This window comes from Ixodes scapularis, unplaced genomic scaffold (genome assembly GCF_016920785.2).
Source record: "Ixodes scapularis isolate PalLabHiFi unplaced genomic scaffold, ASM1692078v2 PGA_scaffold44__24_contigs__length_19508400, whole genome shotgun sequence".
NCBI lineage: Eukaryota > Metazoa > Arthropoda > Arachnida > Ixodida > Ixodidae > Ixodes > Ixodes scapularis.
Window position 1 is genome coordinate 16,693,112 of NW_024609873.1, and position 22,515 is coordinate 16,715,626.

The following is a 22,515-nucleotide window of genomic DNA, read 5'->3' on the forward strand; positions in this document are numbered from 1 at the left end:
TCAGTCGTCTTCTGTTTACATAGCGGAAGTTTACTCTGCCAGAGAATTGCGACATTGTTACTCACTGACAATGAGAAATTTAGCCAGTGCCGTTCGTAGCAGGGCTGTAAACGTTATGAAAAAGGTAAGGAAATACATTACTCGTTACCTGTAAATAAATGGAACGCGTTACAGACCTACGTGAGCTCGAAACAAAAGAAACGAATGGCGTTGCAGTTAACAATAAAAATGAACCCACGTCAATTTTGCTTTGCTTTTTATTTATGAATAAAAATGTTTTACCGTTTTACCGTTACAGGTATGCATAAGCGCCATATTGCAAGAATCATTATACTTAAACGGAAACTTAGCATGATTGTTTTACCTTTGTCTTTTAGGATTCCACTTGAATACTCACGAGTACAAACGTGAAGAAAAGCGCAAGAATTCACATTACTAAACATGGCACCTAGAAACACAAAAAAGTGTAATGTATTCTTTTCGAGCTTTGGAAAGGAGTAACGAGTGCCGCAACTAGGTTACAGGAGTAACGCGAGTACGTTTTGCGTTACTGTTTTTAAAACGAATACGTTTTGCGTTACTGTTTTCAAAACGAGTACGTTAGAACGATACCAAAAACTTTACACGCTTCCCTAACGGGGCGTTACCTGTAACTTATTACCGTCAACACTGGCACGTAATAACACCCAGTACGTAGTGACATTCGTATAAAGATGACATTAAGCTTCAAATTATATAAACAGAAAGAGCACGGTGTGTAAACTCGACCGGAACAAAAAGATATATACAATACTGTAGCCAAATACCTAAAAACGTTTCGCAACTTTTCATAATGTGCGTGGCTTTTCTTTTTCTTTTTTTTTTTAGGTGTGGCTCAATTGCACGAAAAAAGAACCAGAGACGTGTTACAACGATACATATGGCGCCAGCGGTACTCCAAAGTCTAATACCCGCTCCCAGGCATCAGAGACGGAGCCATGTCTGCCCGGCTGACCAAACATCTCTGCAACCGAGCGCCGAGAAGTCCACAACAGACACCGCTATAGTCATTCTTTGAGTGAGAAGGGCAGGACGAGTAAGACGGCATCCTACACGCACTCTATATGGTTTCCTCCGTGTTCTGCATGGCTGCTCGTGCGCGCTTGAGCTGTAAGAGACTCCAAACCCTTATCGAAAATAAAACGGTGGAAAGTTCGCGCCGGAGATGGGATGTCTCAAGCTCCTCCCTGCCATTCTTACGTTGTCAGTGACTATAGTCTTTTTGAACAGCACGTCAATCACTTCGCCACCCAGGTGAGTACCGTTCAGCAGAATGTGAGCCAACAGCCAAGCCAACAAATGGAACAAGCTCTTTCAGCCATCCCACTTGAAAACTTAGGCGATCTTCCACGAGATGAAGAAACATCTACGACATGTCTTCGCGGTGTCGACTAGCTTGCGAGGCCGGAGAGGGTGATCACTCATTCGCATTCTGAATGTATACACGCCTCCAGCATTTGACGGCATTGACTTCCACGAAATTGTACCCTCAATAAATTCCTCATCCAGGCGCCCCGTTTAAGTTGTGAGTATCCATCAGGTTCATTTCCAAAGATGTTGCCGGGCAGCAAGTGCAGTTTCAAGCTATAAGAAGGACCCATTCGGTTGGGCAATGTTAGACGGCTATGCTAAGTTTGCTTTAACCAGTCCCAGAATGCTTGGGGTTAGAAACAAGAATTAACCTTTATTTTTTTTTCTCTTTATTTTAATAGACCACACATTGTAATTGACTTTTTATTTTTTCTAAGACTAATCATGCAAGTACCCTTCATTTACCTGGTTTCTAAATTGTTACGCTGCAATCTCATATAATGCATCGCAAAAACGATATATGTAATATTGTATTTGGTGAGAAAATTAATGAAACTTAGGATATCTTTCCAAGATAACTCATACATTGGAGTCAGTGAAAGCTCTTAGACTCCCGCTTTAAACACGCATCGAACGTCGACAAAAAAGACAACCGCGGACTTCATTGCCTAAAATTCCAGATGCCACAAAAATCGCCTCTTCTTTCAAATCACGGCACTTCCTCAGCTTAGATTTGAACACAAACAGAAGAGACAACCTTATTGATTCCAAAAGCTGAGCCGTTTGTCTTCATTCTGCTCCAAGACACCCACGGTTCGCACATCCTGGAACAACGCGGCTTGCTAGAATCAGCATTAACAAAACACGTTTCATTCAAAATCTACCATCACACTACCGGGTGGCCGACAAGACATTAGAGGCCTTAAAGCCGCCTCCTAGCTACTCAGACAGAGCCTTTGCCAAAATGACGCCTGCTGTGCTAGCTCTCAGTTCCCCAACGCGTGAAAGCAGCCCTTCCCGCAACAAGAAAGGTCGTATCTTTCTTTATTCCTGTATTTTCAAGGCGGCGCAGGACCACAAGGAACCCCTCAAAGCATGCAGAAGACAAGGGCATCAATTCAGAAGCAGATGGTGCTTCCCCTAACACGCGGGCTTCCAGGGCCTAAGTTGTGGGAAAAAGCCCATCCCCACCTCGTCCATCAATATAGGGGCGTGTCGAGAAGAGCGAAGCGGGTCCGGAACGTCCCCGCCCACTCAGACCCACGGTGTTCACGATGTACCGAGTCAATTCTTCAAACCGGGGTCCTCGCAATATTTGCCCGCCCGCTTACCAAAGCCCAACCCCGCCCTGCTTCAATCAACAAAAAAAAAATATATATATATTCAATGGGGTTCACAGAAACGTCATTGGTCTCTCAAGACTCAAACGCTTCCCTTTCCCGCTTTGCTTCTTCTCTCTCTCACACTCTCTGAAGCTTTCAACTACTCCATTAAAGATAGCTCTTCCCATCTGCGTGATTACTTGCCAACCCACCGGGAATGGGGGAACATTAGCGCGGTGTGTTAGTCGGAGTCTTGTCCTTTGAGATCCGCTCGTTTTTAGGACGGGGTTATTTCTCCACGGGGAAAATGGCGCCGACCACCTCGATAGTCGCTCAAAAATCCTAGAATGGCATGACCTGTAGAGTGAGGCTTGGAAGTATTTTATGAATGTCTAACCTTCTTTCAGCATAGGCCGGCAAACGCCGCAGGCTACGAACCCAGCGAGCCAATCATAGCGCTGTAGTGAGACACGTGACAACACCCTGTCGGAATGAAATCCAGCTGTAGAGAGATGTCACGTGCTTCGCTCCATCGCTCTTATAGCCTCATGAAAGACGTAGCGCTCGCCCTTTTCCACGCTACGCTGAAACGGCCTTTAGATTCTGACTTCTGATTTGCGTATTCTCAGATTGTTGAGCAGCGTCTACTTTACTTATATCTTTAACGCAAATTACACGAGCAATATAAAGTACTCTAAAATTGATTTTTAGAGCGCAGCTCTTAGGCGCCCGTTCCCGGCTTGAGCGGCGTCGGCGTCGCCGTTGGCGTCGCCGTTGGCGTCGCCGTTGGCGTCGCCGTCGGCGTCGGCTGTTGCGACGGCCTTCACTGGGGGCTTTAAACTAAAAACAGAACGTCTTCCTGAAGCCACGAGACCATCTGGAATCGCGGGCCCTCGCAAGGAGAAACACCGGCGTACGTGCGCGTGCCTGTGTGTGTGTGGGTCTGTCGGTGTTGAGTTTCAGCAAGAACGTCGACTCCTTACATCAGCCACTGGAGCGCGGCAAGAACGTCGAGGGATTACATCATCTGCCCCCTCGCTGAAAGAACACCGGGAAATTGCCTCAGCCGCCCCCGCACTTCGGACACCTCGTGAACACTCTAACACCGGGGAAGGCTCCTCTCTCTCAGAGGGCCTTCTCGCCCTCGAAGGGCTATATAACTTGGGCTCAGAGAGCCCGAAGCCGCCGACTGCAGACTGCCGATTGCCGATTAATTAGTCGACCATGCTCTTGTATATTCACTGTATATAAAAGTTCTCCTTCAGTACTCCCACTCCAGGCCTGTTTCCTCGGGGCCATGGTAGCAGCGAGCCGCAGCCCCAACTCTTGGTTCCGCACCTGAGGTCGCCACCCTCCCGAACGCAACAACTGGTTGGCAGCGACGGGATCGACTCCACGCAGACCATTGATCACACTTGTGGGTGAGTGTCTGGCTTTTCCCTTTGAGTACTCACCAGGCTTTACCTTCTGGGTTAAATAGTGTAAAGCGGGTGTTTTGTTTTGTGGCTATCTGTGACGCAGCATTTGTTGCACGTCATAATAGTAGTTTTGGAATTTAGCCAGTGCTCGGAACGGTCATGGACCTCAGTTCGCTGCGTAAGCCAGAATTGATACGTATCTGCGAGGAGTTAGGTGTGGATATCAGGGGACTAAAAAGAAAGCCGATCATTATCAAGGCAATTCTCGACTTTGGTACAGATGAGGCCGAGTTATCCGAGTGTTGGGAGGAAGTGCAGAGAATAGACAAAGAGAAAAGGGAACTAGAGGAACAGGAGAGGAGCGACAGACTCAAGTCGCAAGAGGCGGAATTGAAACGACAAGAGCAGGAGCGGAGCGACAGACTCAAGTCGCAAGAGGCAGAATTGAAGCTCCAAGAGGCGGAATTGAAACGCCAAGAGCAGGAGCTCGAGATGAAGAGGCTTGAACTCGAGCTAGTAAAGTCAAGGGGTGATCGGGAGGGCAGCCCGGCATCCAGCACAGGAGAAGGCAAATCATTTAAGATGAAGAACTTAATGCAGCCTTTTACAATCGGAGAGGACGTTGGTTTGTTCCTGGTGAACTTTGAGCGCACTTGCGAAAAGGTCGGGTTCGCTAGGCAAACCTGGACGCAGCGTCTCTTAACGCTTCTTCCTTGTCCGGCGGCAGACGTGGTCGCAAGGCTCACGAAAGACGAAGCGGAGGACTATGAAAAGGTCAAAACAAGCCTCCTTAGAAAGTATCGTCTTTCCGCTGAAGCCTTTCGGCAGCGTTTTCGTAGCGCCGAGAAGAAGCCGAACGAGTCATTTCCGGAGTTTGCTTACAATTTGAGAGCAAATCTAGTGGAATGGCTCAAAGGCGTAGACGCGCACGGGGACCACGATAAAGTAGTGGAGTGCATTTGCCTAGAGCAGTTCTTGCGTCGCATCCCTGAGGAGACCCGCCTTTGGGTTCAGGATAAGCCGGACGCAAGGGCTGTTCAGAGGGCCGCGGAGGTGGCGGAAGTGTTTGCGACTCGCCGGGCCTTAGACGAGAAAGGTCACCCGCGTAAAGAGAAAGCGTTCCCGCCTGGCAAAAGAGATGACGGGAGGTGGCCAGGGGGTCGATTTTCGAGAGACGGGCGGCCAAAGAGGGTCGAGGGCGAAAACCGGAAGGAACCAGCGCGAACGAAAGGAGAGGCCGGCGAAGGCGCCGATGGCAGGGTGGATCACGAGAAAAAGAAGTCATTTGAGGCTCGCCGGCCCCTAACATGCTATAACTGCCAAAAGCCCGGTCATGTCGCGGCCGGATGCAGAGAGCCCAAGGTGGTCTTCGCCTACGTAAACGATGGCGATGAGAACCTCCGGTTACTAGAGCCATATTTGCGCGACCTAACGGTGAACGGCAGGCAGTGCCGAGTGCTTCGCGATTCGGCCGCCACTATGGATGTGATTCACCCCTCTTACGTAGACTCTACGAAGTACACGGGAGAGTGCGCGTGGATTAAACAGGTGGTCGAAGAGCATAGCGTGTGCCTGCCGGTCGCCAGGGTGCACATCGAGGGTCCTTTCGGCGCCCTTGAGACGGAGGCGGCCGTGTCGGCCAATCTCCCGTTGGGGTATCCGTACCTGTTTTCCAACAGGTCGGAGGAGCTGCTGCGGGAGAGAGGCCAAACGTTTTGTGAGGGCACCGTCCTGGCCTTGACTAGGGCTAAAGCCCGAGACTTGGCAGCAAAACTAGAGTACGGAAATGAGGCAGACGTTCCCACCGGGAGAACCCCACTTTCGAACGCCTCGCGTTCGGCTGTCAGGGGTGACGTTGGCGCTGCCGATCCAGAGAGGCGAAAAGAACAAGAAACACCGGTAGAGAAAACCTCGGAAGGGAAGGCTCAAAAAAAAAAATGAAAGCCGTTTACAACTCCCTGTAACGCCGAATTAGAGCGCAGCTCTTGAGGAGGAGGAGGGAACGGTACTGGGGGGTGGGTCAAGTGACCTCGGGGGCGGGGGGTCACGTGACCTTGGGGGTCACGTGACCTTGTGGGAGTCACGTGACCTTGGGGCGTCACGTGACGTCGCGGGGGTCACGTGACCTGGGGCCACGTGACGATACCGATGACGTCATCAGTAGCGTCACTGATGACGCCATCAGTGATGATGATGACGATGCGGATGCCGGTGACGTCATCAGTGACGTCACTAATGACGTCATCAGTGATGATGACGATGACGATGCGGATGCCGGTGACATCATCAGTGACGTCACTGATGACGTCATCAGTGGCTATGACGTCAACGGGGGGTCACGTGACCTCGGGGGTATCCCCAGGTCACGTGACCCCAGGGGGGGTCACTTGACCTGGGTAACCATCGTGACCCTCGTGAGGGTAACCCTAGTAACCCTTGTGAGGGCAACTCTCGTGACCCTCGTGAGGGTAACTCTCGTGACCCTCGTGAGGGTAACTCTCGTGACCCTCGTAAAGGTAACTTTCATAACCCTCGTGACCCTCGTGAGGGTAACCCTCGTGAAGGTTACCCTCACGAGGGTTACTAACCCTCGTAACCCTCGTGAGGGTTACGAGGGTAAGTAACCCTCGTGAGGGTAACTCTCATAACCCTCGTGACCCTCGTGAGGGTAGCCCTCGTGAAGGTTACCCTCACGAGGGTTACTAACCCTCGTAACCCTCAAAAGGGTTACCTTCACGAGGGTTACCCTCACGAGGGTTAGTAACCCTCGTAATCCTCGTGAGGGTTACAAGGGTAAGTAACCCTCGTGAGGGTAACCCTCGTGAAGGTAACCCTTTTGAGGGTAACTAACCCTCGTAACCCTCGTGAGGGTTACGAGGGTAAGTAACCCTCGTGGCCCTCGTGATCCTCGTGAGGGTAACCCTCATGAGATTAACCCTCGTAACCCTCGTAACCCTCACGAGGGTTACGAGGGTTGCGGTTACGCTGACGCCGACGCCGACGCCGACGCCGACGCCGACGCCGACGGCGACGGCGACGCCGACGCCGACGGCGACGCCGCTCAAGCCGGGAACGGGCCCCTAAGAGCTGCGCTCTAAAATGTCTCGACATGGAGGGTTCCGAAGGCCTCTGTGTTATCCCCGAGTCGGGTGAATTGCAGAAACTGCTGGGTGTCGATCGCGATTCTCTGATCGCACAGCAGGAAGCAGACCCCACTATTAAGGATCTGAGGTCGAGAACGGAAGGAGTCTCCCGACGGAATGTAGCTTTCCAAAAAAGGAAAGGGGTGTGGTATCGGAAGTATAAAGACCGAAAGGGTATTGAATTTGATCAGCTTGTGGTGCCTGCAAAGTACCGGCGCGATCTCATCCACCTAGCGCATGGCAACTCTTGGTCAGGACACTTAGGAGTGAGAAAAACGAAAGATCGCCTCCTCCAGGAGTTTTACTGGCCGGGGTGCTTCAAAGAGGTTGAGGAGGTCGTCCGGTCCTGCGACACGTGTCAACGAATCGGAAAACCACATGACAAGACCAAGGCACCGCTAAAGCTCGTGCCAATAATCACAGAACCCTTTCGCCGTTTGGTTATCGACACGGTTGGCCCCCTTCCCGTTACACAGTCGGGATACCGCCACATCCTGACGATTCTTTGCCCCGCGACAAAGTTTCCCGAAGCGATCCCGCTAAAAGAGCTCTGCTCTGTGGAAGTGGTGAACGCGTTGCTTTCGGTGTTCGCACGCGTTGGATTTCCCGCCGAAATCCAAAGCGATCAGGGTAGTGTGTTCACCAGTGCTCTGACCACTACGTTTTTGGAGAGATGTGGTATTAAGTTGATTCATAGCTCCGTCTACCACCCGCAATCCAACAGCGTAGAAAAATGGCATTCGGTGATGAAACGGGTGCTGCGAGCATTGTGTTATGAGCACAAGACTGACTGGGAGGCATGCCTCCCAGCAACGATGTTTGCTTTGAGATCTGTGCCACACGAGGCAACTGGTTTTAGCCCTGCCGAGCTAGTATACGGCCGATCTTTGAGATCTCCGCTCCAAATGCTAAGAGAGTCATGGGAGGGTCACGGGGAAGACCCCACTGTAGTGGAGTACGTGCTCAAGCTTCTTGATCGCCTGAACCGCAGTCGAAGTATTGCCGAAAGTAATATGAAGGACGCTCAGGTGAAGGCAAAGCGGTATTACGACCAAACCGCTAAGCCGCGAACCTTTTCCGTCGGCGACAAGGTGATGCTTTTGAGACCATCGACGAAGAATAAGCTCGAGGTGCAATGGGAAGGACCCGTGGAAGTGTTGCATAAACTTTCGGACGTGAACTACGTCGTGAGCACGCCCGGGAAACGTAAAATCCAGAAAGTGTATCACAGCAATCTAATGAAGCCGTACCGGCAACGCGAGACTGTGATGAGTTTGACGGTAAACCACGCCGAGGAGGTCAGTCTTGAGTTTCCCGAGATTAGTGAAACCCCGATCGTGTGCTCGGTCGAACAGGTACTCGAGAAGGCTGTTGTGTCGGCTGATTTGGAACCAAGGCAACTAGGTGATCTGAAGGCACTCCTTGGGGAGTTTATAGATCAGTTCCAGAGTAAGCCAGGAATAACCGATCTTGTAGTTCACGACATCGAGCTTACCACCGACCAGCCCGTGCGGTCAAAGCCCTACCGAGTCTCGCCTAGACAGAGGGAAATCATGGAGCGGGAGGTGAAGCGCATGCTTGATCTGGGGGTGATTGAGGCAGGAGAGAGTGACTACACTTCTCCTTTGATACTTGTGGAGGTACCGGGAAAAGAACCTCGCCCGTGCGTTGACTACCGGCGCCTCAACCTTATCACCAAAGATCAGACGTATCCCATCCCCAGTATTGAAGAACGGGTGGAGATGGTGAGCGCTGCCAAGTATATCTCCACGTTGGACCTTGTTCGAGGCTACTGGCAGGTCCCCCTTTCGGAGAGAGCGAGCCGGTATGCCGCTTTTATATCCCCCTTTGGAACGTTCCGGCCTCGTGTCCTCAGTTTCGGCCTCAAAAATGCACCGTTTTGTTTTTCAAGCTTAATGGATCGGGTGCTCCGAGGTCTAGAGGAGTTTGCCGTTCCGTACTTGGACGACATCGCCGTGTTTTCCGAGTCCTGGGACGAACATCTTGCACATCTTCGAGTTGTTTTCGAACGACTCCGAGACGCGGGCCTCACCGTAAAGGCGGAAAAGTGTCAATTGGGAAGGGGAGAAGTAACGTACTTGGGACACGTGGCGGGTCGCGGTTGCCGCCGACCGTCCGAGGTAAAGCTTGCAGCCATCGAGGAGTTTCCTCAACCACTCACAAAAACAGACATTAGGTCTTTCCTAGGCATTGCAGGATACTACCAACACTACATCCCAAATTATTCGGATGTTGCTAGCCCACTCACTGACGCCCTCCGAAAGACAGAGCCTCAAGAGGTTCGTTGGAATGATCGAAAAGAGCAGGCTTTTCGCGCTCTGCAGAAGGCTCTAATGAGCAAACCAGTCCTGAGGGCGCCAGATTATGAGCGCACGTTTATCATTCAGTGCGACGCCAGCAACCGCGGTCTTGGGGTCGTACTAAGCCAGAAGGACGACTTAGGCGAGGAGCATCCCATCTTGTACGTCAGTCGAAAGCTGACAACTCGCGAAGAAGCCTACAGCGCTTCGGAAAAAGAGTGCGCTTGCTTGGTGTGGGCCGTGCAAAAGCTTGCGTGCTATGTGGCAGGCTCGAGGTTCATCATCGAGACGGACCATTGTCCCCTCCAATGGTTGCAGAATATGTCGCCCAAAAATGGCCGACTCCTTCGCTGGAGCCTAGCTTTGCAACAGTTTTCTTTTGAGGTCAGGTACAAAAAGGGTAAACTGCACACCAACGCGGATGGCTTGAGCCGACGCTCATAAGTGAGTAGAGACAAGTCTTTACTGAGCGAGCTCATGGATGCCAAAAATTTACTTTATTTTGCTAAACAATTCTACCCAAGCTGGGATACTATTGATTTTGGTTTCGTGCCTTTTGTTGCTTTCTTGTGGGTGCCGAGCCCTGGTAGGGGTTTCGTTTTATTTATGATCTTGCTAAGAGCGATTTTCATACCTTTTAGTGCCTGGTGTGTGTTCGAAGGGGTTTGCTAGATGCGCATTTGCAGTGCGGTCTTGGTTCAATTTTATCATCCTCTCAAGATTTTTCGCAAGCTGCCCCAAGCGCTTGGAGATGAGCAGAGAGAATGCCCGGCACTCAAGAAAAGCCGGAGACGGCGATCCACCTCCTCATCGGCACTACTGCGGTCCCTCAAAGGAGTGGCTGCTGACCTCTTCTCTTCGGGACCGACTTCCGGGCGGCGGAGGGACTGTTGCGACGGCCTTCACTGGGGGCTTTAAACTAAAAACAGAGCGTCTTCCTGAAGCCACGAGACCATCTGGAATCGCGGGCCCTCGCAAGGAGAAACACCGGCGTACGTGTGCGTGCCTGTGTGTGTGTGGGTCTGTCGGTGTTGAGTTTCAGCAAGAACGTCGACTCCTTACATCAGCCACTGGAGCGCGGCAAGAACGTCGAGGGGTTACATCATCTGCCCCTCGCTGAAAGAACACCGGGAAATTGCCTCAGCCGCCCCCGCACTTCGGACACCTCGTGAACACTTCAACACCGGGGAAGGCTCCTCTCTCTCAGAGGGCCTTCTCGCCCTCGAAGGGCTATATAACTTGGGCTCAGAGAGCCCGAAGCCGCCGACTGCAGACTGCCGATTGCCGATTAATTAGTCGACCATGCTCTCGTATATTCACTGTATATAAAAGTTCTCCTTCAGTACTCCCACTCCAGGCCTGTTTCCTCGGGGCCATGGTAGCAGCGAGCCGCAGCCCCAACTCTTGGTTCCGCGCCTGAGGTCGCCACCCTCCCGAACGCAACACGGCGTAGGCGTAACCGCGCGGTGCATTATGGGTAAATTTCCCCGCTAATTTAGCGGAAAAAATTTCCCCGCAAAATCTAGCGTAAAACATTTCCCCGCTAAATTTAGCGGACAATTTTTTTTTTCTGGGGGTCACGTGACCCCCGTGGTCACGTGACACCCCCAGGTCACGTGACCCCCACGTGACCTTGGTGAGGGGATGTGACCCCACCAAGGTCACGTGACCACCCCCCCTCCAGGTTACTTGACCCCCCCCCCCTGAAAACACGTGAACTTCAGTACCCTTCCCTCCTCCTCCTCAAGAGCTGCGCTCTAATTCGGCGTTACAGGGAGTTGTAAACGGCTTTCATTTTTTTCGTTCAAGACTGCAATTTGCTGCAAATGGCTGGAATGCACCTAATTTTTCAAAATCTTAGCGTATTGAAAGTGTCCAGGGACTCTTCACTTGTTTATTTCTGATCAATACATAGGAGAGAAATATTATTTTGATTATTACTGGCGGCTGAGTAAAATGGGCACAGGCATGCACAACTCCGAAAAAAGAAATATTCGTGAATTTTTTTTTACATTTGTTTAAACAAGAAAGCGCCATGTTATTATTGACCTTAAGTTTTGTTGTTGTTGTTCTTGTTGTCTTACTTCTTTTGCTCATCGAGGTGAATTAAACTTTATGTGGGTGGGTGCTCCAAGTTCTCGCCTGTCAACCGAATGGAAGCCTTGATTAATGGTGTTTCATCATCTTCCACTGACAGGTTTATGCCATCAAAGCAATTTAAATGAAAAGAAAACTTAGTAATGTCAACGCTGTAAAGGATGTGTTCTTTTTTTTATTTTGTTCGGTATTTTTGCGCGCTTAACGTTAAAGAGTTTTATGTGTGGGTGGTTCTTTTTCGTTTGTGTTGCGGTACGCTCCCGGGAAGGCACGTTTTCGTTGGTGAGCATCAATTAATAAACGCGACCACGAAGACACGAAATTGTTATATGCAAAATTTCGTTTCGTGAGTAACGCAGCGGGCGCAACCTCCGCTCCCAGCCTTTCAGGCACGCAACGCCGTACTTAGCGTTGCGACGTCCACTTTTGTACCGTTTCCTTTTGTGTGTGTAACGGTATGTTTCAAGCTTACGCAACTAGCAAACTCTTTTCGATAGCTCTTGGAGTTCTCTTCCCAGGCTCTTTTGTTGTATTTTTTTTTCTTTCACAGTTGTGTTGCGTAGCCGGCGGAGCTCGCGGCGAACGCGTTTGGCTTCCGGCCAACTCTTTTCAGCCGTTGCACGCTACACTTTTTAAGGCCAAATCAGAGTTAGCTTCTGTAAAAACATAATTCTCCACTAAAACATAAAAAATACATATTTTCATTAATTTGTGCTTCGGAACAAACAGAAATTTCATCTGTCGTCTTCGTAGGTTCAGGGTACGCCAACCAGATCCCAACCAGAGCCCAGTACGGCCACGCCAATCCAATTCATGGCAAGCACGTCAGGATGAACCGGGTCAAAGCACGGCCCCCGCGTACGTACGTGGCGGGAGACCGGGCCAAAGACTCCGGCGGCGGCCATCGGTGCGTGCCGTGCGCTTCCCGTGCTCGATCGCTGGACGCGAGCAGGGTGCCAGCCTGCTTCGAAGACGCCAAGGGCCGTGACTCGCCTACACATTGCAACCGCGATGCGAAAAAAGCGATGAGGGAGATGTGGAAGGGTACTGGGTATAGTTTTTCTCTCCTCCCTCGATCTCTCCACCTTTTCTCTTTTGAAAATCCGCGTGCGTCCACAGAATGTTTTTTCGGCAGCGGTTTTCCTTACGGCTACAATCCTGCTTTTCAGACGCAGACGAAGATGAATTCGTTGGGATAAGGGGCAGATCTGTTGCCCGCTAGATCACGTGATTAGAAATATTTACGTTTTTCTGTTTTGTTTTGTTATTTGTTTGTGTAAAACTTTTTAGAACTTTTACAACTGTAAATTTGTGTTGCATTTTTCTTCATTCTGTAGCAGATGCCGGTGCCTTTATTACAGCATTGACACGTTTTTTAGCTACCTTAGAGCTTGTGTATGTATCAACTTTCCACCACCGTCCTTTACAGAGAAACTTTATACTGTACTCCCGTACTTCGCATCCCCTGTCACTGAAATAGCTCTTGCAAACTGCTTTAATCTAATCGTAGGACTATATCTTAAATGTTTTTCACTTGCCGGTTTTAATTAACCATCTGAACGATCTACCGCACTCAATAGTAACCATCCTGATATTTCAGGTTTTCAGGTAGCACGCACCTTTTACCACATTTAATTGTACTCTTTTTATGCCCTGCTGTTTATGCTTTTTGGTTGTGCTACGTCTTAATATTCGAATATGGTTTCCCCGTCATAATTTTATAATAATGTAGCATCACGTCGTTGACTTCAGAGGGTAGGCTACGCAAAGCAATATATGGTATAACATATATGGCTCAGTCTTGCCAACTTTCTGTTTCTTGCAAAAGAAACCTCGGAAAATGCCTCGATTTAGTTCAATAAATATTGCTCTTCTACCTTAATATTATTATTGGTATTGAGCGCGCACGGCTGTTTTATTCACGACTTCCGAGCTTTTAGAGCTTGATTTACCGTGTCCTGCAGAGGAGGTCAGCGAAAATTAGGAAATCGAAGTTGTAGAACGTGGAGTAGATGAACAATTATGCATAGTTTCTACTGAACGTTCAACATCAGGGTTAACGCCTTCGATTCACACCTCAGTATTTTCAGCAAGAGGCGCAATATATCCTATTACCTCGTGAAGCAGTTACATTTAAGTTGCTCGGTTCTGAGAATACGCAATCTATGTAACAAGGCGCATTGCTCCGGTTAGCAGTACGGAAAGACAAGCACCACAAATTCTACGCTAATCTCTGGTTTCCTCAGTTTTAATAATGATTAAATATTATTAAACGTAACCGTAACCTTTAATGATCATTACTGATATGGCGAGAGCGTTTGGACCGCGATAGATGTTGTTACTCAATAGTGTCCCTAACCCCAAAACAAGGCGAGTAAACTGCGGTTCTAATTTGAACCGCGATAAAGATTTATGCAATGCGATCCCGAAAGCACTCGGTAACGGTACGCATCTACCCTCAATCAAAGTGCAAACGAGCGTGGCGATGACTACCGCACATTTGCGCTGGAAAATGTCTGCCACGACTTCCCTGTGCCGCCGACCGCGGTAAACAAAGGCACGCACACAGTTGTGTACGAGCTCATATTAATGGGGGCAGGATTCAGCCGGCACGACGGCTACCATTGGTCTCCGGTACGTGTCGGGACGCACGCCTCCATCTCGTAAGCGCTAATCAGTGTAATGACGCCGAAGGTCTTCAGGCAGCCCCGAACGAATGGCCACTGCCAACCCTCTCACCTTCCGCTTTTGTCCTTGCCACTCTCTTCTCCCGCGCTTCTCTCTTTACTTTGTACTGTTGTCGTTGTTGTTGTATCGTTTTTATCTTGTTCGTAAACAGTGACCAGAACCGACCTACTTAGCGGGATTTCGAGCATGCGTGGAATACGCTCTCCGTTCTTTCCTCCGATAAATAACGCAAAACAAAATACAGAAAAATAACTTTGCTACCCAGTGTTCTTGACAACTCTAGAAACGCAGGTGTGGCGAGTACCGAGAATTCTAATATTGCTTCGCAATCAATCAGCTTGGTGCATTCGCCGATGAAAACGCCGAAAGACCAATCACGACGCAGAACAGCGTGAACATAGAAACCCATACCCTGTGCGTTTCGTGAGCTCTTGGTGGCTACGTGCACAGCAAGTCGTCTGCTTTGTGCGCAGGAGTTGCGGTGAGGTGCCGAGCTCTGATTGGCTCTAATTGCGAGGAATAGGCAGACCTCAATCCTAGATGCCTTGAGGTCTACCCACTATTTTATTTTCAATGAACCAATAAGAGCTCGGCGTTTTGTCATCATCGCCACTCCTGTGCAAGAGCAGACGAAATTGCGCTCCGCATACACAGTAAATTAATTTACACCCTTAAAGGTGTTTTGCAATGTCTACAACGCACACCGAAACACCCTTAGAAAATGGTGTTTTGGGCGCAATAAGACCCATATAATGGGTGTTCAAGCCAGAATAACGCACTACAAAAGCGTGCAAGCGTACTAGGGCGTACTGGTTAATAGATTTACGTTCGACTGTGAACGGCTGTGTAAGGACCGCTTGTGAATGATTACAATATAAGCACTGGCGCAGTCAGTCAAAAAGCCTTAGAACACTCCAGACCCGCATATAATCAAATCCAAGGTTTTGTAGTCTTTTGAATTGAATTGAAGTTTATTTGACATATGTAGTGTCGGGGAGGGAAGAGCAAAAGGTTGCCGAAGCTACCTGACGAGGCTCCATTCCCATTTTCGGCGCTACAGCAGTCGCAGCAGCAGTGTGGAAGTCATACATACAAAATTCAAGGTGAAAATATTTTCACAAAAACTGTTTTGACATAAATTAAACACAAACAAAACACAAATTAAACACAAACTAAACACAAACAAAACACAGATTAAACACAAACTAAACACAAACCAGACACAAACTGGGATGATTTTCCTTAAATCGATTCATAAATGAATGCATAAAATATTAATCATCTGAATCTGGAGAGCAAGAAGCAGCGGCCCAATATTTAAGCCGAGAGCGGAAACAAATGTACTCTTTTATGTCCTTTTTAAAGCTCCGCAAAGAATAACAGCAATTTATAAAATCTAATACTTCTGAAAATTTGTTCAAATATTCCGGAATCAAAAAGCTAAATTTCCTTGACCCGTAATTTGTGCGAATTCTCTCCTGAAGGAATAACTCGTGCCGTAAACTATATGTCGTAATTTTTTTTAGATATATATCTATAGACGAGGAACCGCCGTTTTTTATCTCTTTATAAATTAATAAAGCTAATTTGAAGTTAAATTGTTGCTCAATTGCAAAAATCTTGTGTTTGGAGAAAGGAAGAGCGGTGTGAGCGCAAAAATCTAAATTCTCTATGCATCGTATTGCTTTTCTTTTGTAGGACAAGTAACCTGTTAAAATTCGTAGTTCCCGTTGTACCCCAGATAAGTAGACAATAGTTTAGGTGAGAGTATAACAATGCGTAATATAACGGACGTTTTAAAAAGCGTGGAAGAAGCAATCTAAGCCTGCGTAATATGCCAATAGATTGGCAAAGTTTCGAGCAGAGGTATTCAACATGGCGCGACCAAGTCAATCTTTCAAATCAAATCAAATCTTTTTATTGTCCAGAAATTCTGGAGGGGAGCCTAGGCAAAAAGCTGTTCAAGAACAGCTTGACTGGGCTCAGGCTCCGCCGTTTACAGGCAGCAGCATTCAATAGAGAAAACAAAGAATGAATACACAGTACGCAAACATATAGATACATGAAAATAAACGCTACAATTCATTTAAAAAATGAAAATACAATAAAAACCAACTATATAAAATACGACAAGATGTCTTTCTTGCTAGCCGAATATATATCTATGTTCTTGGTGAGACATGTATTTAACAAAGATGGAAGAATATGCCGCAGGGATTGCAGATTATAGTTTGTACGTGACCGAGGGATAGCCCAAAACTCTGTACGACGTGTGCTGACGATGCTGAGGCTTTCAGTTAATTGCGAAATACAATATAAGAATTCAATAACTGATGGCGGTGCGAAACGAATGGAACACATCAGGCGGTATTCATACAAATGCTTAATAGGAAGGATATTATACTTAGTAAACAGAGGTTCAGTGTGGTCAAGATAATGTACTTCCGCAATGTGTCGTAAGACCTTTTTCTGGAGCAAAAATAATTTATTTATATTTGTTTTAGTTGTAGTAGCCCAGATGAGATGACAGTAAATCGAATGAGACTGAAATAATGCATGAAATATTTTTAACTTAACATGAAGTGGCAAAATACCAAGACAACGAGCAAATACACCGACAATACGAGACAGTTTCGAAATCAAAAAGTTTACATGAGCGTCCCAGGTCACGTGTTCGGAAAAGTATACACCTAATATTTTGTGCTGGTTAACGATTTCTATTTCCGAATTGCCAAGTGGAATTGGGCTATGAGTTAAGATAGACTTATTTACGGATCTAAAAATAATTGCTTTGCATTTCTTCGCATTAATCCTGAGCGCGTTAGCCTCTGACCATAAAAAAAAGTTCTGAAGAACAGAATTTGCGCGACATATTAATTCATCGGCCCTATCCGCAGAAAAAAAAGGCTTGTATCATCGGCATAAATGATGTACTGTGCTTGGTTATCAACGTTTACAATGTCGTTGATGTAAACATTAAACAGAAAGGGCCCAAGTATACTTCCTTGAGGTACCCCACAAGGAACGTCTTGAAAAGAGGAAGCATGATTATTAATGACAACAGACTGTTTACGATCTTTTAAGTATGACTCAATTAGCTTATGGGGTACGCCACGGACACCATAGTAGTCTAGTTTTGCCAGCAATGTTTTATGATTTAACACGTCGAAAGCTTTAGAAAAGTCGATGAACACGCCTAATGTAAGCAACCTTTTTTCTATACCTTGTAATATAATTTCTTTTTGCAGCAGTAAAGCTGTCTCGGTGGATTTACCTTTCCTAAATCTAAATTGAAATTCTGTTAAAACAGACTGTTTCAGAAAAAAGTCATTGAGGCGCATAAAGATAATTTTCTCAAGTGCCTTAGAAAACACAGGTTGCACCGATATAAGCCTGTAGTTGGTGACAACGTTTGAGTCACCACCTTTATGTATTACTGAAACTTTAGCCAATTTCATATTAGTGGGAAATTTACCTGACGATAAAGACAGATTATATATGTGTGTTAGGCAGGGTACGATGATATCCATCACGAATTTGACAGGTTTCAAATGTAGTTCATCGACATCTGTGCATTTAGTGTTCTTAAGTCCTAGAAAAATGTTAAATATCTCTTGGTCGTCAGTTGGGGCTAGAAAAAAGGTATGGCTACTACGCGTGAGCTTCAAAAGGGCATCGTCATTATAAGGTTTGGGTTGCAGATTTAGAAAACCCGTGTTGAAATATTCCGCCAAAGGCACACCAAACATAGCTTGGCCATCAATTTTTAATTCGCCTATGCGAGGAGGAATCTTACTACGATTCAGGACTTCGTTAATCATTTTCCATATAATATCAGGGCGTTTTTTAGTAGCATCCTCGAACTTGCGCTTATAGTACAACGTCTTCGCTTTCCGGAGTTCAGACGTTAGGACGTTCCGAAATTTTTTAAAAGTTAACAGCTTGTTGTTATCTCTCGATGTGAAAAACGATTTGTATAGGCGGGCTTTTTTTTTTGCATCATTTTAATATGTATGGGTGTCACCCAAGGTTTTCTTATTTTGTTGGTCACAGTTATAGTTTTAAATGGAAAATGTAAATTGTAAAGTCTTTGAAAACCATTTAAAAGCTCGATGTACGCATCATCCACATCCAGCTTAGAATGAACTGAGCCCCAATTATGGTCCAAAACTGCATTTCTGAAGGCCAGCAGGCAACTATCTGACACGTTCCTGAAGGTGACCGTAGCCTTTGCAACCTTTCTTTTCAGGTCATGATTAAACGGAGACAAAAAAATTGGGAGATGATCCCTAATATCAGCACACATGGTTCCAGAAGCGTGTAGTTTTGTAATGCAATTCGTGATGAAAAGATCAATTGCATTAGATCTGGTCTGGGTGATCCTAGTAGCTGACGTAATTATATTAACAAACCCACTTGAGCTGAGCACATTTTTGAGCTCAATAGTTTGAAAATAATCATCTAGAACATTAACGTTAAAGTCTCCTCCCATAACTACGCTAAACTTGTTAATCGAAACATGTTCAAAAAAGCGATCGAGAAAAGCGATAAATTTTCCAAAGTCTCCCGATGGTGGGCGACACAAAACAGTTATGATGTAGTTTCCTATTTTTAGGCTTAAAACCTCGTAGTCACTTGTTAGTCCTGAAAAAGTGTTCAACAGCTCGCATTCAAGGGAAGTCTTTACGTAAATTGACACGCCTCCCCCTCTCTTATCCTGACGGTTTAAGAAATAGTCCTTGTAACCGGGTAAAACCAACATGTCAGCATCCTGCTAATACCAGGTTTCTGAGAACATTATTATTTCAAATGACACGCGGCATCGGTTCAAAAAGGATGTTATAGCGTCATGTTTATTTTTTACAGATCGCGCATTCAAGTGAAAAATACGGGTAAAATTTCCAGCTAGCAGACACTGACTAAGGTCTTCAGGCAAGACAAGTTCAAAGTACTCCATTTGAGACGACATGCAAAAGATGAAAAGAATGACATAAGCAGGAAGCTGGACTAACAGATCTTATCAACTGCAGCTTCATTATCAATTGTGATTACTGAAGCGCTTTCGTTCTTACGGGCAAAAATCTTGCCGTTCCGCACCCATACGAACTTCCAGTTACATTGGCGTTTTTTTGCGATCGCTTTACCAAGAGTTCGCTTCAGGGCCTGGCAAAGATGCTCATTTACGAACACGGGTTCCTCCGAGCCAAGCCCTAGGGTTGTGCTTGTAAGACGCATTTTCTTTGCTTTTACGAGAACCGCATCCCGTTTGCTGCGGCTCACGAACTATACAATTATGTTCGATTTGCCAGAGTCCCGGGTTGGTACACGATGGCAAATGGCAACATCAGCCCGTACAATAGGTTCTCCAATCGATTCCCCCAACTTAGCAATTACGTCAGTGAGCTCTTCGTGGTCGCTCCTTATGACGCCTTTAATTTCAAAATTTATATTCCTGGAGTATTGTTCGGCTTCTGTAAGCCGATCCTGGCAGTCACTTAGGCGTTTTTCCATTTCTTCACATTTCCTTGAAAGAGCTTCATTTTCTCTTTTTAGTTCGGAATTTTCTTTCAAGACCATTTCAAGCTTCTTTTTTTATGTCCTCGAACTCAAGGTTCATAAAGTGCATGCTATCTTTTACTCCCTTAAAGTCCGTTCGCATGTCACGGATATCACTGCGCAGATTTGTACACGTTACTGAAAAATAGTAAGGAATTACATTTACAATTACTCGAGGCTAAATTGTAATTTATTACAATTACAATTACTCTCCAATGAAAGTAACTGACCGTTACCCCAAGAAGTAATCCGTTAATTTCGTGTCGTTACTTTTAACATTATTGTCCTCAAGTAAGAAACAAAGGGAAGAGGGTTATTTAAGTTCCTATTGTTGCCACCTGTTCCATTTAATGACCTTGAGTATTTTGAGCAAAAGATGGCTCTCGAAAGTCTCGTCAGACATTTTGTGTTATTTCTTACTGAATATGTCGACTGCTACGCTGAACACCATTTGAGCTGAGGCACTGGATGGGAGTGCCATATTGCTCCTCACGAATGCTTCATGCTCTGCATTGAGCTTTTTCAGTGAATCAAGGGAAGTGCTATTTACATGGAACGTAGAGCAAAGCTTCGTCGTTGCAGCCGTTGCCTGCTATTCGAGAGATTTAGTAGATTCTTCCGATACTTCCGATACCCGCGATACGGTACCCGATAACAATATGATGCATACGCAAAAACGGCGGCGAAGTATCAGATATCGTTATGCGACTCATCGGACCGATCTACTAAAATTCTCCATTGTCTAAATCGCGAAGCTGTAGAAGTCATCACTAGCAAAACATAGTTGTAACAGTAAGGTGATAATTAAATAACAAATAAGGTTTGGCTTGACATTCTTCTTCCTTTGGTTCTGAACAGTTTGATCCTCGCTTGAGACGTTGGTGAATAAAAAAAAAGCTTCCAGTGTATAAATATAAGTAATAAAAGAAAAAGAAGGACACTCATAGCAACGATTAATTAGAACGTCGGTTAAAACAAGGAAATGTAAACGCACGTTTGCCGTGTGTACCTTTCTCGGTGTCGTTCAAAAACGCACGGAGCACGGAACGACTGCAGGTTACTCCGGTGTTCTCCAGACAGACGTCCGCTGATGCCACGGGCAGCAAAGGGTAGAGTACTAGAGTACTAAGTAAGCCACGCTATTGCCCCACTCACGAATTTCACTGTCTCCTCCAATCAAGTCTACGTCAGCCAATATTATGTTTTATTTGTAAAGTATCTGCTTGAGATAAGATGCGTCCTGCTGGGGCAAAACAGGAAGAAGAAGAAAAAAAGACCATTACCATTTTCTAAGTGCTCGCAAAAAGCTGACTCACAAAAAGGGTAGGGTAGACGGAGCGTTGGCTCGTGTTGTGACATTATGAAAATGAAAGTCACTATAACCGAGAAGGACATTGTTAATTCTTTTCAGTGCACTTACCGCCTCGAGCTTGTCGAAGAGGCGCACAATCACTTGGTGTCCTCCTCTCCCCGTCTCTGATCGGAAAGAAAAACAAAGGGACTAAAAAAAAGCGGAAATAACTTGCCCCCCCCCCCTTTTCTTTTTTTTTGTAGAATTGTTCATTTGGACTTTTTGACATTGATGTTAGGGTCTAAAAAAAGTTAGATTGAGGGGCTTGGTGTTGCAAAAAAAGGCTTTGCGGAACTGAAGAGTGCCAAGCCACCCTTTGCGCAGGTCGCTTCGCGTGACAGCGTCACTGCGCTCGACTTTACAAAAATGAAAAAAAAAAAAAAAAACTTTATTTAGAATGGGGATGGGGGGTTGGTTCTGACAAAAAAAATGTAACGGATTACAAGGAATCCGTTACGTCAAAAATGTAAGGGAATTACTTTAAAATTACTCTGAAAAATATGTAATTAATCCTTTACTAAATTACTGATAAATGTAAGGGATTACAAGTAATTTCGTTACTTGTAAAGGATTACGTACAAGTCTGTCACTGCGAATATCCCGTTCCAGAGTAACCCTGAAAGTTTTCCATTCATTGCGAAGTTCGTCTTTAAGCTCATTTAAAATTTTAGAAATTTCTTTAGACATTACGTCTTGGTTCACAACAGCCAGAAAACAAACAAACACAGACAACAGCTGTGGCAGTAGCGACGGTACACTTTCTAAGGAGGAAGCAACAAGAAGTCGAGCAAACCTGCAAAGATGGTCAGGCTATAGAGTCGATATTACGTGCCGCCGCTGCCAAGTGTCTGGAAGACCGGATGCGTCCTCCTTTTACAGGGCCGAGTCGCTGATGGGTGTAGATCCGTCCAATGGCCTGCTGGGTTGATGAAGCGCGTGGTCACGCTGACAGCTGAGCCACGTGTCTGCAGAGCAGCGAGACGAGATGCAGCACCGGGGACGGGGATCGTGTTGCGCCAGCAGAAATGCAAACTGCAAAGATGGTCAGGCTATAGCGTCGATATTTCGTGCCGCCGCTGCTGCCAAGTGTCTGGAAGACCGGGTGCGTCCTCCTTTTACAGGGCCGAGTCACTGATGTGTGTAGATCCGTCCAATGGCCTGCTGGGTTGATGAAGTGCGTGGTCACGCTGACAGCTGAGCCACGTGTCTGCAGAGCAGCGAGACGAGATGCAGCACCGGGGACGGGGATCGTGTTGCGCCAGCAGAAAG

The 22,515-nt window shown here is 46.7% G+C and overlaps 1 protein-coding gene across 1 annotated transcript; it reads left to right on the forward strand.

Moving 5' to 3' along the window:
* The first annotated feature begins 4,249 nt into the window (after positions 1-4,249).
* LOC115331804 lies at positions 4,250-6,031 on the forward strand. The gene has a single exon (XM_040217097.1). The coding sequence runs from the start codon at positions 4,250-4,252 to the stop codon at positions 6,029-6,031; it is 1,782 nt and encodes a 593-aa protein (XP_040073031.1).
* The last annotated feature ends 16,484 nt before the right edge of the window (positions 6,032-22,515 follow it).

Excerpts from the sequence above, each read along its gene's own strand:
- LOC115331804 (XM_040217097.1), top strand. The coding sequence starts at position 4,250 with ATGGACCTCAGTTCGCTGCGTAAGCCAGAATTGATACGTATCTGCGAG.